The sequence below is a fragment of the Brachionichthys hirsutus genome, chromosome 9, assembly GCF_040956055.1.
Source record: "Brachionichthys hirsutus isolate HB-005 chromosome 9, CSIRO-AGI_Bhir_v1, whole genome shotgun sequence".
NCBI classification, from domain to species: Eukaryota; Metazoa; Chordata; class Actinopteri; order Lophiiformes; family Brachionichthyidae; genus Brachionichthys; species Brachionichthys hirsutus.
The window spans coordinates 9820448-9841351 of NC_090905.1; the positions used below are offsets into that span (position 1 = coordinate 9820448).

Consider the following 20904-nt stretch of genomic DNA (forward strand, 5'->3'; position numbering starts at 1 on the left):
TCCATCACCCAGGATGGCTCTGGAACAGAGGCCCCACTGAGCTACGTAGGTAAAGACATACACTACAGCATCCAAACAAACAGCCGCAAGAGGCACGCTTGCTAATTAGGAAACCCCCAAACCAGAGATGCTGTAATCAATCCTGCTGTGCGAGAGCAGACGAGTCTAAAGTAATGCAACACCGCGTGCTGCTCTACATCCCACCATCTGTTCTGAGCCTCATCAGACACATTGTAAGTGAAGCACATGTCCTAAATGAAGCATGGACTCTCCACAGAGACCCAGCACCAGTATTTGACAGATTTAATTTGCTCTCTAAAGAACTTAATGGGGTGAAGCACTTTAAAAGTGACCAAAAGAAATGTACAGAAACATTATCAGGGAGATAGAAAATCAGATATTTTAACTGGAGGTGGTGACATCTAACAGAAAAGTACAGAAATTCGAGAAAAAAAATCAACTTTACCTGAAAACAAGTCACTGATGAATGGTCAACAAATACAACATAAACAACATTAAATCTGCACAAGGAAAATAGCTGCTCTAAAGGTCAAGATAAATTAGATTATCTTTGTGTCACTCAAAACAAGTCGATGCTCTGGCTGCACTTTATCAGTTACAAACCAAATCTTCAGCTTTTCTTTTCTCACATTCACGACTGAGCAGCTGAACCTGAAGTGAGATGACCAGACTTATCCCTTAAATTATATTGATTTCATTCGAAAGAGAGCCATTCAAACAAATATCTTATCAGAACTGTTGGTGATCTATTGCCCCCTAGTGGCAGTCAGAAGAAAAGACAAAAATAAATGTAAGACACACACACAACAAAGCTAGTGCATTAAAAAATTTAACATGAAGCACCAAGCGTTTAGCAACGCGTCTCTGCTCCACAATATCTCTCTTGTGACGTGAAACTACAGTCCAGTTGGCTGTTCGCTCGTCTCAACGTGTCTTGCTCTTCCAGATTTCTTCCCAGCAAGGTCCGGGGTGTGTGTGCAGGCACAGAATGTCCTCTCCCAGGCAGGCATTGAATGGTTTGAACGTACAAAAGAGTCCTAGATGATCTGCTCAGTGCTCGAGGCAGAGATGTCAAGGAGTCTCCAGGCAGCATAGGGGTTGAGCTCCTCCTGGTCTCGACACAGAGCCCACACATACATCATCCTGAGTACTTTTTCCTGGTGAGGACAAAAAACGGATAGGAACAAACGGGCTTAACTGTTTCATGATTCTTATGACTTTGATACAGACAAATATCCCCTTTAAATTTGAGTGTGCCCTTAAAGTTTATATCTTTCTATTTGTTCATCTGAGACGGGGACGGTGATTCCAAAGTCACAGGTTACAAGATTTCCTTAATTTAACTGTGGCCCAGTTAATATGGCAGTCAAAGTGGTCGTGAGAGCATCTAAATAAAGGACGCACTAAATACTGAAGCTAATATTAGCGATTCGTTTAGCATCCACACAGTTGGAGGTAGCTGATCAAGTACGTCACATTCATCAAATCGACTGTTTTCTTCATTTCCGGTTGCATAAGCGTAACCTACCGGGTCTCCCTCCACCACCTCCCCTTTGGTGTTCTGGATCACCATGACTAACTGAGCCTGGAAAGTGATAATCAGCACTGGACCCTGGTCCATCATCTTCCCCATGGCCAGCTGGAGGGGGAAATGCATTCACAGCTTACTTAAAATGACACGACAAATGGGATTTTTAGGAAGCATTTAAGAATGATCGTTGTCACGGTTAGAGAGATAATTACAAACGCAGAGTTACAAACATATCTTAAAAAGGTTCACAAACAGAAACAAGACACTTTCCTTGATCTGGTTGCAAATTATGACAAAACACTCATTTACCTGACTTCACTGTAAAATTTAACAGCATATTTTCTTAATTATCTTTGCAGGTCAACACAAACAATTTGATGAAATAAGAGCTGTCAGCACGGCTGGAATTCTCATGCAGTAAAAATAACCACCAGCAAAGTCAATGTGCACCGCCCAAACTGTTTTGTTTGAACTAATTTGCTTTAAAAAATATATATATTCCAACCACAAATGATTGTTTTTTTCTGACTAGCTCAGGCTGGGGAAACTTACATCAATATTGTCGATGTCCAGGATCTTGGAGTGGAACTGAAGCCCCGTGGCCTGAGCTTTTTGAATCGGGTGAGCCAGCTGGCTGAATGTCTAAAGAAAAAGAAGACATTAAATACAGAACGGCCAGGCTGAGCATAGTGTAGTTACTCAGTCTAAGAAAAGTCCTACCGCTTCATAACACCAGTCTCTCAAAACCTCCAGCTCCCCTCTGACCATCGCCTGCATGGTGCAGAAGCAAACAGCAAACGTAAAAAAAAGCGATCGATACCCAATCACACTGATCCTTCGCAATGAAGTCTCTGCTACTGTAATCTGTGTACAGACAGGTGCTATCGTTTGCTCTCTCATACCTCAAGTACATTGGGGATGATATCGCGTTCACACTGCTTAAGGAAAGAGTCTTTGTCAAATGATGGGTCCGCCTTCAAAATCTCTGTGAGCACCTCGGACATCTCCGTCTTAGAAAACAGCCCACCTAAGCACAGGTGGACACAAAATGCAGACAGATGAGGACCGATACAAAGGGGGGGCGCAATAATGAATTATGTCTACCAGTCTCCCAAATGCCACTGCTTGAAGCAGCCGTTTCCTTGCTTGTGTGTCGCTTTATCCTGACGTAAATATGCTGACACTGTAAAATCTGCACCGTTTTTTTACTTCGCTGTCTCTTTCATCTCTTACTTGATTTAATATCAGTAAATAAAATAACTTTAAGAAAAAAAAAACTGACCGACCCAAAAATATCCACAAGTGCTAGAATAAACCGCACGAATAATTACGTCCAGATACCCTGAGGTACACCTAACCTTTGCGTCTGTTACAGGCTGATTGCGATTGCTGGGATCCAACTCTCACCTATGAGGTCAGTCATCTTGTCTGTGACGGCACGAGATGCCCTGATAATGGCGTTGTCACTCTCATCATATTTCATTTTCATGTCAAAGAATCCTGCAATGCACACAAAGACACACACGAGAACAAACACAAACAAATCTCTGATAAAAAAAAATCCTCTTGTATTCATAGTTAGAATATTTGTGGAATTCAAAGGCTAGAACTGAGACTAAGTGAAAGGTTGTTGTGTATCACTTGCACGCACACACACACACACACACACACACACACACTTAAGCTGGTTTAGAACCTTCCCCACTGCATCATTTAAAACACTGGAGCCCCAGAGGCCGTCTGAGCTTCATGCTATTTAACATTTAACAGCTGAAAACTAACAAGTCCATTAAATACCAACGCATAAAGAGAGCATGCACAATGTGATGAAACAGAAACACACACAACGGGTGAAAGATGTGCTGAAGCCATATGACTTAGAGCTGAACAGTGCTGAGCTGGTTCAGTGCCCAACCCTAATATTTAGGGAGGAGTAAAAAGTGATGATGCTGCAAAATACATATGGAAATCAGCAGCAGCAAAACCAGCTGACTTTGCCCCAAGTCTGAACCGTAACTCCCATCATCTGTTTCGCCTGTCTGGAACCTCGTTAGTCATCACATTGTTGCAAGTGTATAAATCACCTTACCCCCCCCCCCCCCCCTAAACCCATATATTATTCACCAGATCTTTCAGCAAATGCTTATTTGTGGAAAGTCGTAAGCTGGAAGATAAGAGGCACTTTGGAAATGATCCAGGTAGAAATAAATCTTGAAATATTTTGCAGTCTAGTGACTTTGCTATACATTATTTAATCTCACAAGAGCTTAATGTCAGCGCAGCATACAGGACAAACGCAACGACGTGGATAACACAAATACACACAAACTGCCTGGCCAAAAAACAAATCATTACTCGGCAATTAACGAGGGTTAAACATGACAATAGAATCATAAAGCATGCGTTAACAACCGACAAACACAGAAGCAGGTGCACGGTAGCCCTCACTGTTGAACACCACGTTCTTGTCTTTGAAGTCCTTCCACTGCTGGTACCACTTTGAGTCCCTGTGGAGCACCACGCCCATCGCGTCCCTGACAAACACAAAGCAGACGATCCAGAGACACTGTCCTCCGTGCTGCCCCAGTACTGAGGTTTAACATTCCGTACAGATATACAGACCGATGTTTAAATAAAAAAAAAAGACTGGGTTCAAGCTCGCGACATCGTACATATACTCTAAAACACGTTATTACAACGCAACAGTTGCTCTCATTGCAGAAAAAAAAAATACTTGCAAAACTTTGTCTGTGGCATAAACAGTTCAGATCCTCGATACGCGACCAGATATTAAAGCCAGGCCGATGATTAGACCGAGGCGACGTGACTGACACGAGCCGTCTCTTAACCGCAGGGCGAACTCACGTACTCGTTGGCTTCAAACACCCTGCCGTCATCTCCGGCCCCCTTAGAGGAGAACTCGCTCCTCTTCCTGAGCCTGCGAGGAGGCCGATAAGGGCCAGCGTGGCCAAGGTCATCGATCTCTTTCTTCACGCTCTCCATGCCCTGTAGGAAGGACAAACTGGTGTTTATAGTATTTCTACTTCACCCTCTACCTCCGACAGTTCCGGTGAACGGAAGACGACCGGATGTTTCTCTAACAGCGCTGAACAACATGCAGAAGGAAACACGCGAGCGCACCGACCTGTGATATTGCTCTGAACGCGCCGGTCTTCCCCAGCATCTCCCCGCTCTTTGAGACGCTCTCTGCTGAGGTCTTAGCGGTTTTGGCTGCTTCCTCCATCCCCTCTTTTATTCTCTTCCCAATGTCTGTACGGCTGACCTCCTCTATGCCCTGTCCCCACACACACACACACACACACACACCATAATCCATCGCATCACGCAGAGTCATAAAGAGCACGATTCAATGCGATACACGTCACATTTACCTCTTTAACCGTTTCAGAGAGGGTTTCCAGCTTCTTCTTAAGAACCTCTGACGTCTTCACAGTTTCAGACTCGATCGTTTTCTGGGAGAGAGATGGAGGTGTGATTTAAGATTACAACTGTTGCTGGTTTTATCATCACCACAAAGAGAACTGCTGTGTGTAGTCGCTACTAACGTATTTCCTTCTGGCTTGCTTCAACGCATCCGACTCGTCCAATTTTTTGGCTTCGTCCCGGAACTTCTTAATGTTTTCTTTCATTTCTTTGTTCTTGTTTAGCTCCTGTTTTAAGTTGTCCAGAAACTCCCCCAGGAAGCCTTTCCTGCCGCCTCCTCTCTCCCCTGACAAATGCCGAACCTGCAGCGTCTGGGGTAACTTGATGGAATTAATAAAAAAATACACGAGATTAATTTACTCCTAATCTGTAGCAGTTCAAATAATCGTCATGCTAATGCATCTATTAACTGACAGTAGAAGGCATCACCAAATGTCGAGTTCTCAGAATGATGTGCTTCGTATTTAACACTTAATAATCCGCAGATTATTCATTTTCTATAGAAGTATATAAATGCCAATGCAATCTCATGGATTGTATTTTAAAGCAGATAGTCATAGAGAAGTGATCCACTTTATTAACAGTGTAATAACAGAATCTACACTACAGATCTACTGTAATTACTACACGGATCCATGTGTTGGGCTCAAATTAAATCGTTTAACACTGATCACTGGCACAACTCACTAAGAATCGTTGTTGACCAATTCTGCTAGAGAGAGGATGGGATCCGTGGTTTTCAGGCCCCAGCTGTTAGTCTTTATCAGCCGTCCATACCTGTAAAGAACACGCAGGAACCCTGAAGACATGGAGTCTGCTGTTCGGTAGAAGGTAGGAGAGGGGGAATGGCACCGAGCCTCTTCTTCTCACGCATATCTGCGGACAGACAGTCCAGATAACCGCACAGCAACCATCCAGACACTTCAATGTTGCACACGCCATTAAAACCTCGTCGAAGCGTCGGGAGAAATAAATGAGATTACCATCGTTCTGGAAACAAACACGTTACCAGTTCACCAACCTGACATTTAACTACGAAGGTTTCATTACGTGTTTGCGTTCCAACACAGGCTGGACAGCTAGCTTAGCATGTTAGCGCTAACTGTGGCTTGTAGCACTAGCAGCTGGACAACACCGACCGGTCAAAAAATGTAATGGTTATTTTTTCAGTGAGTTTCCGTACTTTCAAGCCTTGAAGCTCACCTGGTAACACCGACACAAGGGGGCCGCCATCTTGAATTCGATATGCATGACCTTCTTCCGGTTGTGAAGAAGCTCTTCCGGTGTTGACTTTGCACGAGAGGACGGCTTTATGAGATAAAGATAGAACCCCGCGCTCTTAGTTCAATGCGGTGATGAAGCGGATGTTAAAAAGGCACACGCACCACGAAGAGTAAATTCAAATTCTCAAACAAAATCTAATGTCAGGAAAAACGTGACTGATAAAACGCCAATCAGGAACCCAGGAGCTGATCAGCTGATCAATAACTCTAGGCAATGAAATAAAAATACCACAAGGCAAGGCGTTCCAATTATCGAGGTTTATTTACCAAAACATCTTACAGAAGAAAGGCAATGCCAAGTGTAGTATAACAAATTAAAACTTCGTCTCTTAAAAAAAAAGTTTTTCTACAATAAAACAATGAACTGAAACACTTTCTCCACTACAGACCACTAGCTAAAGTAACACTCCGACAGTTACAAGTATCCAACAACTCAAATGAAGGAATAATATGACTGTTTTGAGACAATTCAGATGAGAGACTGTTTGGACATTAGAGACTAATCAAACTGCCAAATGTGGAGCAGAAAAAAACAAATTTATGCGTTCCTATCAATCCTAACATCGATTTCTCTTCCATTCAGCCGGTACCCATTCATGGTCCGACAGACACGCTCGGCAGTTTCAGGGTTGTCGAAGCGGACCACACCGCAGCCCTTGGACTTGCCATTCTCCATCTTAATGTCAGCATATTGAACCATGCCTACAGAAGGAAGAATCCCAGATTAAGTCATTTAAAAAAACGTTTTACATTTAAAAAATAATAATAAAAACATCTAGGGCAACTCTTACCACATGTATTAAAGGTATCCTTCAGCATCTTCCAGGTAAAGTCAAATGGAAGCTGAAATACAATTTTAAATTCATTAGAATCGCACGAGGACAGTGATGTATACGTTGGTCTCACTGTGCTGACCATAAACACTTACATTTCTGACAAAGATCTGGCATCCCTTCCTCACATTGCTTCCCCCAGCTCCAGGACCACCAGCTCCTCCAAAGGAATTGCCACCAAATCCGCGATCCAAGTCAGAGGAGCGATCAAACTGACCAACGCCCCCGGCCCCCATCCGATCCATGCCGGTGGTCATGCGATCAAGGCCGCCGGAGGAGAAGCGGTCGAGCCCTCCGGTGGAGCCAATGCGGTCGAAGCTGTTGGGCATTCGGTCGAGGCCGGTGTTGCCCATGCGATCCATACCCATTGGGGGGTTATAGTCCAGGCCAGAACCCATGCGGTCCATGCCAGACGGGCCGAGGCGGTCAAACCCAGCTGGGCCGAGGCGGTCCATGCTGGTGTTCATCCGGTCCAGGTTGGGTCCCAGTCGATCCATGCTGGAACCCAGTCGATCCATCCCTGAACTCATCCGGTCAAACCCAGGACCCATCCTGTCTATGTCAGACCCGCGATCCATCCTGTCCATACCGATCCGGTCAATCCCCGTCGCGCGATCCATGTTGCCTCCCAGGCGGTCCATTCCGGAGTTCATGCGATCCATACCCAAGGAGTTCCCTGTTAAAGTCAGAAAACAAAAACGATAGAGAGAAAAAAGATGGTTCAGCTGGTAAAGTTCAAGCTAACATTGCAAAGCAGGATCTCAGTGGGTGAAAATACTAACCCATTCCTCTTTCAAAGGAGTCGCCAAAATTATTGCGAGACATTCCCATTTCATTTCGCCCAAACTCCTTTTCAAATGCGCCACCAATCCCACGGTCCATCTCTGCCAACGCAAGAGATAAAAGCCGTTAGAAACGGCCTGCAAAGCGGGAACGCATTCCACGCTTCGCGCCACAGACGCATCCTTACCGTTCATTCTCCCCATCCCAGAAGAACCGAAACGATCCATGTTGACCCCTCCGAAGTTGTCCATTCCTAGAACATAGGACAGATTCATATCTCCAGGGGGCACAACTGGAAACAGACTGACGGCTTGAGAAATTGAACTCCTCCATGATGACAGGGAACTTAATTTAAAAATTAGTAATGAAGCTAGAACCGTATAAATAATCAATAATCACATAATTAACTGCTTTCACAGTACATGCCAACATTGTTGGAAATCTTAAGTACATACCTCCTCCTCCACCACCACCTCCTCCTCCTCCTCCTCCTGCTGCTGCTGGTGTTGCACCTCCACCTCCTGCCCCCCCTCCACCTCCTCCTCCTCCTCCTCCTCCTCCTCCCATGCGACCTCCCATGTTGCTGAAGCCCATTCCGTCCATTCCTACAATTAAGAACAATGGCCATAAGACACCGCTTATACCGCCATCTTTAATTGCCGTGCTAAGTGAAAATACTTGAGTCTACCTCCGGGGCCCATGCTGCCCATTCCCCCACCACCTCTGTTGAGCTGGTTAGCATCAATTGGCTGGCCACCAGGTCCTAAGCCCAAACCAATGCCGCTCAAGCCACCTGGGCCAAGACATCATTTACGGTCTCAACAGGACATTTGCATCCGGAACAATATTCGATAAACATGGGCGTCTCTAACCGATTACTATTAGCATTATCAGGAGGACCCACTCAAGCCCCAGGGTGGACATACGTAGCTGACTATGCAGGCAGTTTGTGTGAATGCTTACGGGGAAGAGACGGCGCTCTGTCTGGAGGTCCAAAATCTTTGGGCATGGATTTCTCATCCTGCCAAAAAAAAACATTAAATGATTCAAACAAAACTCTCCATTTAGGATTTCAATGCATAAACAGTGAAAGATAACATACCAGTTTAACATGCATGACTCTGTTGAATAGCAGCTGTCCGTTGAGCATAGCTGTAAAGTCATTAAGGAAAGCTTGCACGACGTGTTCAGAGAACTAATTTCACACACTTACGTCTTTTGAACAAGTCAACTTCATTAAAAAGGATACAGACAGCTTGGACCGCTTCAAGGGGCATATCGAATGTCACCGTGCCCATTCCTCGACTTTTCCCGTCTTTGTCCACCAGAATGTCGGCCCTCACCACCACGCCCGCCATGCAAAAGACCTCCTTCAGTTTCTTCCAGCCTACTTTGTAGTCAAGCTGCGAGCACAAGAACAACAAGAAATGCGTCTGATACAAACATCAATATTATATAATTGCAATCACAGCTGTACACTAACCTGTGCTGAAAAATATTAATACTTTTCATTTAATAAGTTTCAAATGCAATATGCTCCATCGTCTCGTATTTCTTTGCTTTATAGGAGTATAACAAATCAGACGGAGAAGACATGGCAATACTGAAAAACATCTAAGAACGTAACGATGAGAAAACTATGAGATGCACATTGGACATGTCAATAAATGATTCCCTTTCATGGATGGTAAAGGAAAAGTCTGGAAGCCTCACGTTTGCCACAAAGACAGTGTTGCCAATCCTTCCAGCCTGGAGACCGTGGATGACCTCATTGGGGATGTTGGGATTATTCATCAGGCTCGGAGGGATGCTGACCATGGGGCCGTTTGGTCCAGGGCCCATTCGATCCATTCCCCCCATGCGATCCATTCCCCCCATGCGATCCATTCCCCCCATGCGATCCATACCCCCCATTCGATCCATGCCCCCCATTCGATCCATACCCCCCATTCGATCCATACCCCCCATGCGATCCATGCCCCCCATTCGATCCATGCCCCCCATTCGATCCATGCCCCCCATTCGATCCATGCCCCCCATTCGATCCATGCCCCCCATGCGATCCATGCCCCCCATTCGATCCATGCCCCCCATTCGATCCATTCGATCCATACCCCCCATTCGATCTATTCCCCCCATTCCACCATGGCCTCCTTGCGGGCCTCCAACTTGAGACTTGTTGATTTCTCTTTGAGCAATTACACCATCAGGGTCCTGACAAGATGCATGAAAAAGGTGTTCACAAAGTCCTCGACCATTTGAAACCATTTGAAACCATTCGCTGCGTTTTCTCGCCGTGGCTCCTACCTCCTTCACTTTTAAAGGTCGTCCATTGAAGCTGTGCTTGTTGACGCTCTCCACTGCTTTCTTCATTAGCTCCTCAGTCCTAAATTCAACAACACTGACAGAAATATACGGTACAGCTTGTGAAAGCAATCAAAGGTGCTTAATCATAACTCAATTTTAATTCACAACATTTCTATAATCACTTTACAATTCTATTAAAACTACTTACGCACAACCCTGTTGATTGAAGACATCAGAAGAGGCCATTACCACAAGGGAGTAAAGAACAAATTAGAACAGGCAATGGCCCATGATGGGTGCATTAACTGGAAGTGGAATTCATGCACAATAATAGCCTGTCGTAAGATCACAGCATTGGCCACAAACTCTTCCAATTGACATTATAAGCACGAGATTTCACATTCTCCCCATTCACTAACACAGAGCAGGCAAGTCTAGTGAGTATTACAGAGCGACTTTTCCAACATCCACCGGGCAGAAAATCCACAGTGAGGTAGGATTCTCCACTACTGAGGCAGTTCTATAGAACGAGTTATCGTTATCCACCATCTATCAGCATTGTAACAACCGCTAGCAGACGAGTCTCTTTGGTTCCTGAGAAACAAATCCAGCGACCAAAGGAACATCGTTAGCTACTGCACTCACACGACTGACTACAAAGGAAAGCTAAAGCCCTGTTGTAAGAACATCCGCCCTCGAGATGCCCTCAAGTGCCACAGACGACACCAAATAAACACGCCTCTGGCATGTGACCATCTCACAAACTCCACCAGGCTCCCGAGTCGGCACACTTCCCCCAACAATGAGAAAATAAAGAAACCAAAGCCGACAAACACAGGTTTGTCTAGGATTATTCAAATTTTTATTTGTATATGTTTTCACTTACCCTGGATTTGCCTTCTGCGTCCATTAAGTGTTCCACGTACGTTACCTCACCCACTACAAATCAGATTCCAGAGATGACACACACCAAGGGGAGAGAAGCCAGGAGAACAATTGGGGTTTAGAGGAGAAACACAAGAAGGGGGGCCGGTGACAGCGACCACAGACTGCCAGTCCTGGGCCTTTCCCCAGCACCTCTTCAGCAACTCAATATGGTACAGGTCTACAAAAAGCAAGCTCACGGTGTTAAAAAACAGACTTCTTAGCGTGTCCTTTTCCAATTTCTCCCGAAACACCAAAAGCTGTAGCGTGACAATGGTTGAAATGGCCATCAGCCTTCCTATTTGTATATAACGCCACGGACACCACCTTCTTCCTTGAGATAATTGGCAAATAATTTCAAGAAAGCAAAACCCGTTCAATATCGGAATCCGGCTCATTGTCAAACCCGAACCTTCCTCGGTGCAATGTTGCCATTTTAAACCTCAAGACATTTCCTCCATCAGTGGAGCCTGAGAAAACTAAATATAATCTGGATGTGGGAACGCCACTAAGGAAAAGAAACTTCTCTAACTGCAAGTATGTTCTTAAAATGGAACCGTTTTTGAAACGCACAATATTAAAATTTTGATTCAAACATCCCATCCGTCCGTTTTCTGGTCGCAGGTTTGTGCCAAACACACAGCCCTGTCCCCATTCCCAATCATGTTCCTGTTCAATAACCAAACCTCTGTGAGACACTGCATAAGAAGTTGCTTCATTTTGTAGACCTGTACCCCAAGAAAATCCAACACATAGCTGTGTTTGGCACTACATGGAGATCTGCTGAGAAACACATCTGCTTGTCAAGGTCATACCTAAAAAAAGAAAATGCAATTTAACTCCACAGTCAGTGATCATAAAAGAAATACCAGACACTCCTTCTGGGAAAGGTTTGCACCTTAAACACATGCTTTCACGTCAAATAAATGCCATTTCAGGGCGTAACTTATGATGCATCGATCACTAACCAATAACCATACAAGTTTGAAGACATTCAGTTGGAATCAACAAATGTAAACATAGTACATCAAGGACCTCTAAAGGTTTCTGCTGGAATTCAGTCGCTGCATCCCAAGTTGTTTCCTTGGACACGTTGCAACATGACAGACAAAAATGAAGCCTGTTGTATTTTTAATTACATGTTACAACTGAGACTATCTTGGTCTTAGTTTCAAGGCAACATAGCCCAGCCCCCCCCCCCCCCCCAGCTTTTCTTGAAGAAGCATCACATGGATGGATTTTCACTTTAGTGGCCCGGTTTTATTCTCACAGTAGCCACTTCACAAAAAAAAAAAAAAAGGATCCACAAACGGTTTGAGTAAGATCAATGAAGAATGGCTGATCAGCCTGACACCCAGGTCCACAGCACTTGTGCAATCATGCAGCAACTCCCTGTTTACCAGACAAATATAAAAAAGGGGCCTCATCCAAAATCGTAGTTCCAAATAACTCCGAAGACATCTCTTCGGAGCAGCTCTGCACAACTTCAGCCCCTGCAGAAATGCTCTCGCAGCTTGAGAGCTGCACTAGTGCATCAAATTGGCCCTGGACGCTGCCAACAATATGGCCAGAGGAAATTCAGAAATCCCCTCGCACGAAAAAAAGCTTACCTTTTTCTTTCATCAGGTCTTTCAGGGCTTGCCATTTCACATCATATGGAATGTTGCTGACAAAAACTCGGTATCTCTTGTTCACATTTCCGTAAGGTTCGAAGCGGGAACCGCCCCCTCTCTTCAGTGGCCTCTCCTTCCTGCTTGCGTTCAAGTCAAGCGTGGCTTTCCCGTTCACTTCGCTGTATAAAAACAAAAGTCAATGATGGGAGTACTCGTGAGTTCACCTTTGAGTATTTAAATACTACAGGAATGGCTTTACAAGAGAGGCCGACAGAGGCCTCAAAGTAAATGAAAGCTTTCTGTAGACCCATTAGAGAACGAGTTGTATGTCACGACAAAACTCGGATTAAATGGGAAGCGTGACTTTCTTGGATACTGCGCCATAATCTTGGCACAAATTCTGGTCACTGATGTAATGGAAACCAAAATTAGTTAACCACAAGTTTGATTAATTCTTTCAATGTAACACGAAACGGGTTCATTAAATTTTAATAAATCATGTTTTGTAGTACAATAAACAGAGAAAAGATTTTTTAGGCCTCATGTAAAGGCCGCTCTTTAAGCCCAGCAGGCCTGCGCTGGTATCCATAAAAGCTTTATTAATACAGTACTGACGTGTATCTACATTTATAATGCGCACTGATAAAAGGGAACCGAGTCATCTAAACGACATGCAACTAAGGGCCAATTTCGTTTAAGACTAGTGAAAGACGATATTCCAGTGGAACACATTAAAGTCATTACTGGATTAGCAGCTAAAGCTAGCCGAGCACCAACAAAGAAACCATTATGGACAGGCTCACCCCTGCTGTAGCGGCGGCGGCGGCTGCTGCTGCAGAGCCTGGCCTACTTTGTCGCCGGTATTGTCTGTTTGCTCGGTAGACATCTTCTTGCGTAACTAAGACTGTTTTAGAATAAACTATTATCTTAACGATACAAAGTCTTCAAAAGTAGTGATTGTCGACCTCTTTCCTAGTTCTATATGCACCGGCCACTTCTGCGACACCAATATAAGAAAATGGCGGAGAGAAGACTGTGTGCCCTCTGGCCAATAACAACGGAGGAATGGCGAACGATCTATATCCGGTGATTGCTTTCAAAGTAAAGGTAATCACAACGCAAGTGTTTTTTTGTTTGTTCCAAAATATTACTAATAACACAATACAATAACAAAGTTAAATTAAAGCAGTTTCTGTGAGCGTGTTTTTAAATGTGTAGATATAACAAATAATTAACTGAGCTTTAGGCTGTAAATCGTCTCCAGACCGAACGGGGGCGATAGTCAGTTATTAACCTAGAGGAGTATGGTCATGGCGTCATCAGCAGGGACGGAAGTGTTGTCTATTGCTTCTCATGTCGCCCTAACAATAGCTTCTGATAGTACTTATTAACTGTCTCTGAAGTTTTAGCTACAGTACAAATAGTAATGGTAATATTACGAAAACAAGTATCGTAAAATCGTGTATTGTTTTTTGCGGCTGAGGATAAAACCAGAATAGAATATAATTAGAATTTATAATTGGCGTTTGCTGTTAGCTGGGAGCTACAGAACGGGTTACCCGATGACTGAGGCTGTCAATGCAGGAACGATATTATTATTTAAAAGGTTGTGAGAAGCCTTAATTGAAAATAATAAAAAATATATACATAACATGGGTACTGGTGCTGATGTCAGGGATATTTTGGAGTTGACTGGAGGAGAAAATGACGGTCCCATTAGTAAGAAGGATTTCATCAACTCGGACAAGGTGAGAAATCTGAAGATACACATCATGATGCTTTCCCTCTTATTTCCCGTATTCACCAGCTGCTAAGTTGACCCCACTTTTAGAGGCGACACAAATCACATTAGACTAAAACCTCCAGAAACATGCCATATGTTGTGGTTTCCTGCCTGACAGTATTACCAAAGTCTCCAGCAATGTAAATATAGAAATAATTTCTCTGTTACCTGCCTCAGAAAAAAGCGAAGAAGGCGGCAGAAACTCTGACCTTCAAGAGACCTGAAGGGATGCATCGAGAGGTCTACGCTCTCCTCTATTCAGATAAAAAGTATGGAACTGTTTTATGTTGTTGTATGTAATTTACATTTCCTTTGAGGTTTTGATTCGAAGCATGTGTATAAATGCTTCAGAGGATGGTTAGATTTAAAATGAACAATTATCCTGGAAATTATTCATGCAAATTAATTAAATCACAAATTTCTAGCCAAATTGCTTTCCCTATTTCCTGTGCAAATGTTGACATTGACTAAGGAGACATTCCCCTTTGTGTTAAATGATACGTTTTTGATGGAATTTGAGATGGAGCTAGAATTGTGTAGACGTATTTCAGTTACGAGTCACCAAAGCATAAGTCTCAGTTGTTATTTTCAGTAGTCACAGTATACAGACTGAGTGGTGGTCACTTTACAAAATAGATTAAACTGATTTTACCTATATGTTTCCTGTTAATCCACAGAGATGCCCCCCCTCTGCTGCCGAGTGATACCACTCAGGGCTACAGGACAGTCAAAGCCAAACTGGGCTGTAAAAAGGTGCGCCCCTGGAAGTGGATGCCCTTCACCAATCCAGCTCGCAGGGATGGGGCAATATTCCACCACTGGAGACGTGTAGCGGAAGAGGGAAAGGACTACCCTTTTGCTCGTTTCAACAAAGTAGGAATGGCTTCAGCCTGATTAGTCTACGATACAAGCAGAGAAGATGGATATTTATTTATTTAACCTCATTCTCTGTAACTTTTCTGTTGTCCTTGTTGTATTTAAAGACTGTGCAGGTACCAGTGTATTCTGAACAGGAGTATCAAGTGCATCTCCATGACGATGGCTGGACTAAAGCAGAGACGGATCACCTGTTTGACTTGTGTAAGCGCTTTGACCTGCGCTTCGTAGTCGTTCATGATCGTTACGACCACCAGCAATACAGGGTAATCGATGAGTTAGTTATGTCTACATTACTCTACTTTTCACAGATTCTTTATAAATGCAATAATACTGTCTGTTGAAGCTCATGTTTATGATGATATTCTACTATTTGTGATTTTCAGAAACGATCTGTTGAGGACTTGAAAGAACGATATTATAGTATTTGTGGTAAACTGACCAAGGTTCGCGCAGCTTCAGGGACAGACCCCAAGATCTATATCTTTGATGCCGGTCATGAAAGGCGCCGTAAAGAGCAACTGGAGAAACTCTTTAATCGCACACCTGAACAAGTTAGTAACCTGTTAAGTTATATTTAGATTTAACTGTTTTTTGTTTTTGTTTTTAGCCTAGACAAGATTTGCCATATTGACCATGAAACATAACAGTGGTTATTAATACAGTAAGGTTTCTTTTGTGGGGGGAAATTTCTGACAATATTAAGACTGTACCTCTCTTGTTTTTCCTGCAGGTGGCAGAAGAGGAATATCTTATTCAGGAGCTAAGGAAGATCGAGACCAGAAAGAAGGAGCGGGAGAAGAAAGCCCAGGACCTGCAGAAACTCATTAAAGCTGCTGACACAACCACGGAATTAAGGAGAGCTGAAAAGAGAGTTTCCAAGAAGAAGCTCCCACAAAAAAGAGAAACTGAAAAACCGGTATGAAAAACCTTGTACAAAAGTATAAATTGGTAAACAAGTAAAGCATAAATCGAGACTGTACTTAAAAAAGACCATTATATTATATATACTCAATTAAATCATTAGGGGCAAAAACTTAAAATGTTTATTTTTGAAATGGCTTATTTGTGTTGGAGCTTAGTCATTTGTATCAGTTATTCTTAATGTTCTGATTAAGCGGCCGTGTCTCAAAGGAACTGAGGAGGCTCTTGTGTGTCTGTGAAATCCCATCATAGCAATTTAAACATGTCGAGTTGTCATTGCCAAGTTCTGGCCTCTTATTGTTTATTTTGTCTTCTTTAGGCTGTTCCGGAGACGGCAGGTATCAAGTTCCCTGACTTCAAATCTGCAGGAGTCACACTGCGCAGTCAGAGGGTGAGTATAACTGCATACTGAGTTTTTAAAACAAGAGAAACACACATCTCCAACAACAAAGAAAATATTTTAAACTTGTGACTGATATATCAGAGCAATCGACATGTTTGAATTGAGTCCAGCTATATCTTTAGTTTAGGTAAACAGAATCTAATTGGCAGCGAGATGATTAATTACTTTAGCAACTTGCTAATATCTTTTAAGACCTAGCAGGAGGACTCTTATTCATCTTCAAGACTGATGCGGAGCTGCTGCTCTCAATGGAAAATACATTAACATGGCTAAAGGAGTGGAGTATCCCTCTAGCTAATCAGTCAGACATACTTCAGCGGATAAAGACATTTTTATCTGGCCCGCTGAAGTGTATTTCAAATGAATTAAAAGCCCAGAGGTGCGGCTGTTTATCTCAGTATCTCCAGCACCCTGAATCGCACCCTTGTGTGTGTTTGTGTGTTATTCAGATGAAACTACCAAGCTCGGTAGGCCAGAAGAAGATCAAGGCCATTGAGCAAATCCTGATGGATCACGGTGTGGGTATGTTTGAATAAACCGTAGCAACCTGCCATCATTTCTGAGTTTTACATTTTACAGCAGACGTCTAATATAGGAATGGATGAACCCTTAATTTAGTGGTCACAGTGTTTTCATTACGTCGAAAGATCTTTCTCATTATTGTGAATCACAATCACTAAAAAGAATTTACTGTTTTACATGCAGTTTTAAAACGGGTACAAAAAGAAAACAAGAAAGTGTGGTTTTCTATAATTAGCCAGCTGTGGTTTGGGGACAAGTGCGTGTGTTCAGCGTTTATTTGCGTTCTACTAGTAAAACATTTTTGTGGTATTTTAGTCAACACACGCATGTCTCATTTTCCTTCACCTCTGCTGTTGTGTTCCTCGTTGGATCCAGATCTTAACCCGATGCCCACAGAGGAAATTGTTCAGATGTTCAATGAGCTGCGCAGCGACCTCGTGCTGCTGTATGAGCTGAAGCAAGCCCACAGCAATTGCGAGTACGAGCAACAGATGTTGCGTCACCGCTATGAAGCCCTGCTGAAGGCTGGCGGTGGATCTGGTGGAATGACGGCGGCTGGACTGTCCGTCGTAACACCGAGTGGGGATCATAATGCTGCCAACAGCACCATCTTATGCACTCCCGGGAGCGACGCCCTGTCCTGGCCCAGTGCTGATGACATCAAGGTAGAAGCCAAGGAGCAGATCATTGATGTTGTCGGAGCACCACTCACCCCCAACTCGGTAAGTCTGCACAGCTGAGGCCTGAAGTCTTTCAGCCACGAGGAAATCGCGTGAGAATTTTGATGTACAGGGGGTCGTCGACTTAAGACCTATGCGACTGTTCGACTTGATGGCGGCACTCGTCTGTTGTTGTTTTTTTGTGTGTTTTTACGACGTACTGGAAAGCTATTCATTGAAACACATTTACTGTGTAAGGAGAGCTTTCCTGGCCTCGAGCAAACACGTTTGAGAAATGCCAATTCACTGCAGACGGAAGGACATCCCTGTCGGACCGTGATGTGATTGTTTTGTTCCATGTGACACATTTGCAGCGCAAGCGGAGGGAGTCTGCCTCCAGCTCATCTTCAGTGAAAAAGGTGAAGAAGCCTTGATGAGGAAGAGGGCACCAGTGGGTGGAGGACAAAGGCGTGTGTTGGTTTCTCTGTGGAAAACAGACGCGGGAGAGCAGAACAGAAATGCTACCCGTTGAAAACACACAAGTTTTCACCCATCAATGACTCCTCTCCGACCCCTCCCCTTCTCCTCCCAGCATCTTTGTGACAAAAGCAGCAACTGAGTGACATTTCATTTCATTACTGCTCCACTCCCTGCCTCCTTCATTGCTGAGCTGTAGATGAGGCAAGATCAACTGTAAATTGCCAAGCTGAGCTAAAACGGGACATTGGGAAGAAGGCGGGAATGACCAGGTAATTGAAATGAAGTGGATTGAAAGAAGATCCTGGGAGTGGGAGGACTGCAATCTACGAAGCTCATTTTGACCCATGTGAGGATTTTGTAGCCTAATAATACCATAGTGTTTCTCAAAATGTGTTTTTGTGTTAGCCTTTAGTACTGACACTCAAGTACCTCTCACTTCTTTCCGTATTGAATGAGGCTTGCTCTCTCACAGGCAGGACTTCCATGTTTTGTCCAGGCCTTATGTTGTTTGTCCTCCGCTGACCTTGAAGATGCTTAAGTCAATGATTCAATAAACGTCGTTGTTGTTTTTTTATTGCTGAATGTTTTTATTATGGTGGTCTCTAACATTTCAAGCAATCTGTTGTAGCTTTTCTCAGATTGACTTGGAGTTAATTAGTGTTGAATACACACTTGCTGGGGAAATTGTAGGATCATGATATTGTTACCTCACCTGTCATTGAAGTTAAGTGACACCTAATGACTTCATTAATATGATAATTAAGCAGTAATAATTGTTAGGTTGGCACAGCCAATGAAACAGCGTTTGATCCCTTCACCATAATAATGCTAATTGCATGTCAATTATGTGGTCGAGCCTACTTAGGCCTTAATTTCTATGCAAATTACAATCAAGTTTGTAAAAAAAAAAAGGATGGTAATACTGTGAATACTGTGTATTATATATAAATATATAAATAATACACTAGGAAAGCACTCAGAAGATCGCAGACCTCCACCGAGCACTTCAGCCTCCCTATATTGTGATTTACACCAATAATAATGTCCCTACATTTATTTAATCTATATTTTTAGATTCCTTAACCATGAAAACAAACCTTTAGTAATTTGATTCACATTGATATAATTATTAGTTTAGAAGTTATTCACCAAAAGCACGCTTTCAGTAATGGTGGATTCAACAAATCTGTTTGTCCGCTAATAACTCCACAGTGTCTTGGTGAAGGCCAGCAGAAACAGAAGATACGAGAGATATTATTGAAAGTGTCCAAAAACAAAAAATATTTGGTTGTGAAAATGTACTCAGATTTCATCTGGATCTGTTTCCTCAGGTATTAAAGATAGAACTAGGGAATACGCGGCGACACGAAGAACGAAAGAGCCTGAAATATACTGAGGAAACAGAGAGGATGTTCTATCAGAGAACTGTCCAGAGAGGCAGGAGCTGATCAGGTGAGATGTGTAACAGGTGTGTCTCAGTTCAACAACAACAACCCTCACTAATGTGGTTTTAATATTAACATTTAAGAAGTTTTCCTGGCCTCATTCTGGATCAGATCCAGAAGACATTTTCCATGATATCGGATCCCTTTATGACTGAATTTTCGTGAGTGAATTGAATACGTATATATTTTACAAGATCTGGATCGCGGCAGTATCCGCAAAGAACTCCGAACTAAGTGAGCGCTCTAGTTTTATCCCACCTGCACAGAGGGAGGCATCCGATCCTGGATCCGTGTCTATGCGTGTGCCTTTACATGGTAATAGCAGTTATATGATATGGTGCGTTTTGCATATGCATGTTTGTGTAAGCTGAATGCAGCTGTGAAGGTTAACTATCTCTAACGTCCTCCGTAACCAAATAAGAATAAATGCACTAATCCCACCGTACCAATTTAAAGTCCAGGTGTGATTTTGTTAACTCCAGAAGCCCTTCTTTGCTGTCACAGGTGAGACCACGTCACTAAACGCTGCATCATCAAACATCTTCATTTACGACTCTAATAAGCGCTGCTCAGGCTGGAGGCATAAAACCATCCGCATGCACCGAGTGATAGAAGCCGAGTAAACATGGGCAAAATGGATTCTCAGTGTCTATATTTCATGTTGAAAATTGGCTCATAAATCCAGTGGCTTGATCTATGGAACCCGTCGTTGCTTGAGAAAACCTCCGTAAATGTGTAATTTCTCCCTTGACAGAACACAGCCGAAAGGCGATCCTTCTTTTGCTTCCTCCTCCCCTCTCTCTCTCTCTCTCTCTCTCTCTGATTTCTCTGTTTCTTATTCTTGCTCTCTCTCTTCCAGTCTGCTGTTGGATTAATGCTCTGCTCCTTACTCTCCCTCTCTCTCTCCTTTCAGGCTCCTCTGATATCTTCTTTTCATCACTGCTCATCCATTTATCAAAACTGGGGTTTCTTTCTCCCTCCCGTATCTCTCGATATCTAAACCCACCTTGAGTTATTTGGCAGGTATCTTGTAAGATGGGCTTCAAGACAGTGGCGGTTATTAATAAACGCGA

At 43.3% G+C, this 20904-nt stretch overlaps 3 protein-coding genes across 3 annotated transcripts; 1 reads left to right on the top strand and 2 right to left on the bottom strand.

Moving 5' to 3' along the window:
• Positions 1-1058: 1058 nt before the first annotated feature.
• On the bottom strand, positions 1059-6229 carry timm44 (translocase of inner mitochondrial membrane 44 homolog (yeast)). Its single transcript, XM_068743760.1, has 13 exons — positions 6200-6229; positions 5774-5872; positions 5119-5316; positions 4945-5025; positions 4698-4847; positions 4422-4558; positions 4001-4086; positions 2960-3052; positions 2455-2579; positions 2273-2323; positions 2105-2194; positions 1550-1660; positions 1059-1178 (listed from the first exon to the last, which is right to left on the bottom strand). The coding sequence occupies exons 1-13, from the start codon at positions 6227-6229 to the stop codon at positions 1059-1061; spliced, it is 1371 nt and encodes a 456-aa protein (XP_068599861.1).
• Positions 6230-6522: 293 nt separating this feature from the next.
• Positions 6523-13770, bottom strand: hnrnpm (heterogeneous nuclear ribonucleoprotein M). Its single transcript, XM_068743055.1, has 17 exons — positions 13543-13770; positions 12737-12918; positions 11089-11141; positions 10411-10418; positions 10203-10296; positions 9941-10109; positions 9609-9739; positions 9145-9298; positions 8998-9047; positions 8859-8916; positions 8584-8688; positions 8414-8500; positions 8083-8130; positions 7895-7996; positions 7208-7788; positions 7071-7122; positions 6523-6981 (listed from the first exon to the last, which is right to left on the bottom strand). The coding sequence occupies exons 1-17, from the start codon at positions 13623-13625 to the stop codon at positions 6818-6820; spliced, it is 2121 nt and encodes a 706-aa protein (XP_068599156.1). The 5' UTR covers positions 13626-13770; the 3' UTR covers positions 6523-6817.
• A 588-nt stretch (positions 13771-14358) lies between these two features.
• On the top strand, positions 14359-18943 carry dmap1 (DNA methyltransferase 1 associated protein 1). Its single transcript, XM_068743056.1, has 10 exons — positions 14359-14487; positions 14700-14791; positions 15200-15395; positions 15506-15664; positions 15785-15952; positions 16132-16317; positions 16642-16713; positions 17175-17247; positions 17623-17969; positions 18281-18943. The coding sequence occupies exons 1-10, from the start codon at positions 14392-14394 to the stop codon at positions 18338-18340; spliced, it is 1449 nt and encodes a 482-aa protein (XP_068599157.1). The 5' UTR covers positions 14359-14391; the 3' UTR covers positions 18341-18943.
• Positions 18944-20904: the final 1961 nt, after the last annotated feature.

What these genes read in the sequence shown, in the direction of transcription:
- dmap1 (XM_068743056.1), top strand. Translation starts at nt 14,392, where the DNA reads ATGGGTACTGGTGCTGATGTCAGGGATATTTTGGAGTTGACTGGAGGA. An exon ending in ATTTCATCAACTCGGACAAG is followed by an intron (nt 14,488 to 14,699) that starts GTGAGAAATCTG and finishes TACCTGCCTCAG; the next exon opens with AAAAAAGCGAAGAAGGCGGC. An exon ending in TTAATCGCACACCTGAACAA is followed by an intron (nt 15,953 to 16,131) that starts GTTAGTAACCTG and finishes TTTTTCCTGCAG; the next exon opens with GTGGCAGAAGAGGAATATCT.
- timm44 (XM_068743760.1), bottom strand. Translation starts at nt 6,229, where the DNA reads ATGGCGGCCCCCTTGTGTCGGTGTTACCAG. An exon ending in TTCCTGCGTGTTCTTTACAG is followed by an intron (nt 5,317 to 5,773) that starts GTATGGACGGCT and finishes AATTCCATCAAG; the next exon opens with TTACCCCAGACGCTGCAGGT. An exon ending in TCTCTGAAACGGTTAAAGAG is followed by an intron (nt 4,848 to 4,944) that starts GTAAATGTGACG and finishes GTGTGGGGACAG; the next exon opens with GGCATAGAGGAGGTCAGCCG.
- hnrnpm (XM_068743055.1), bottom strand. Translation starts at nt 13,625, where the DNA reads ATGTCTACCGAGCAAACAGACAATACCGGCGACAAAGTAGGCCAGGCT. An exon ending in ACACTGTCTTTGTGGCAAAC is followed by an intron (nt 9,299 to 9,608) that starts GTGAGGCTTCCA and finishes TTGTGCTCGCAG; the next exon opens with CTTGACTACAAAGTAGGCTG. An exon ending in TGGGATGGGGAGAATGAACG is followed by an intron (nt 7,997 to 8,082) that starts GTAAGGATGCGT and finishes TTGCGTTGGCAG; the next exon opens with AGATGGACCGTGGGATTGGT.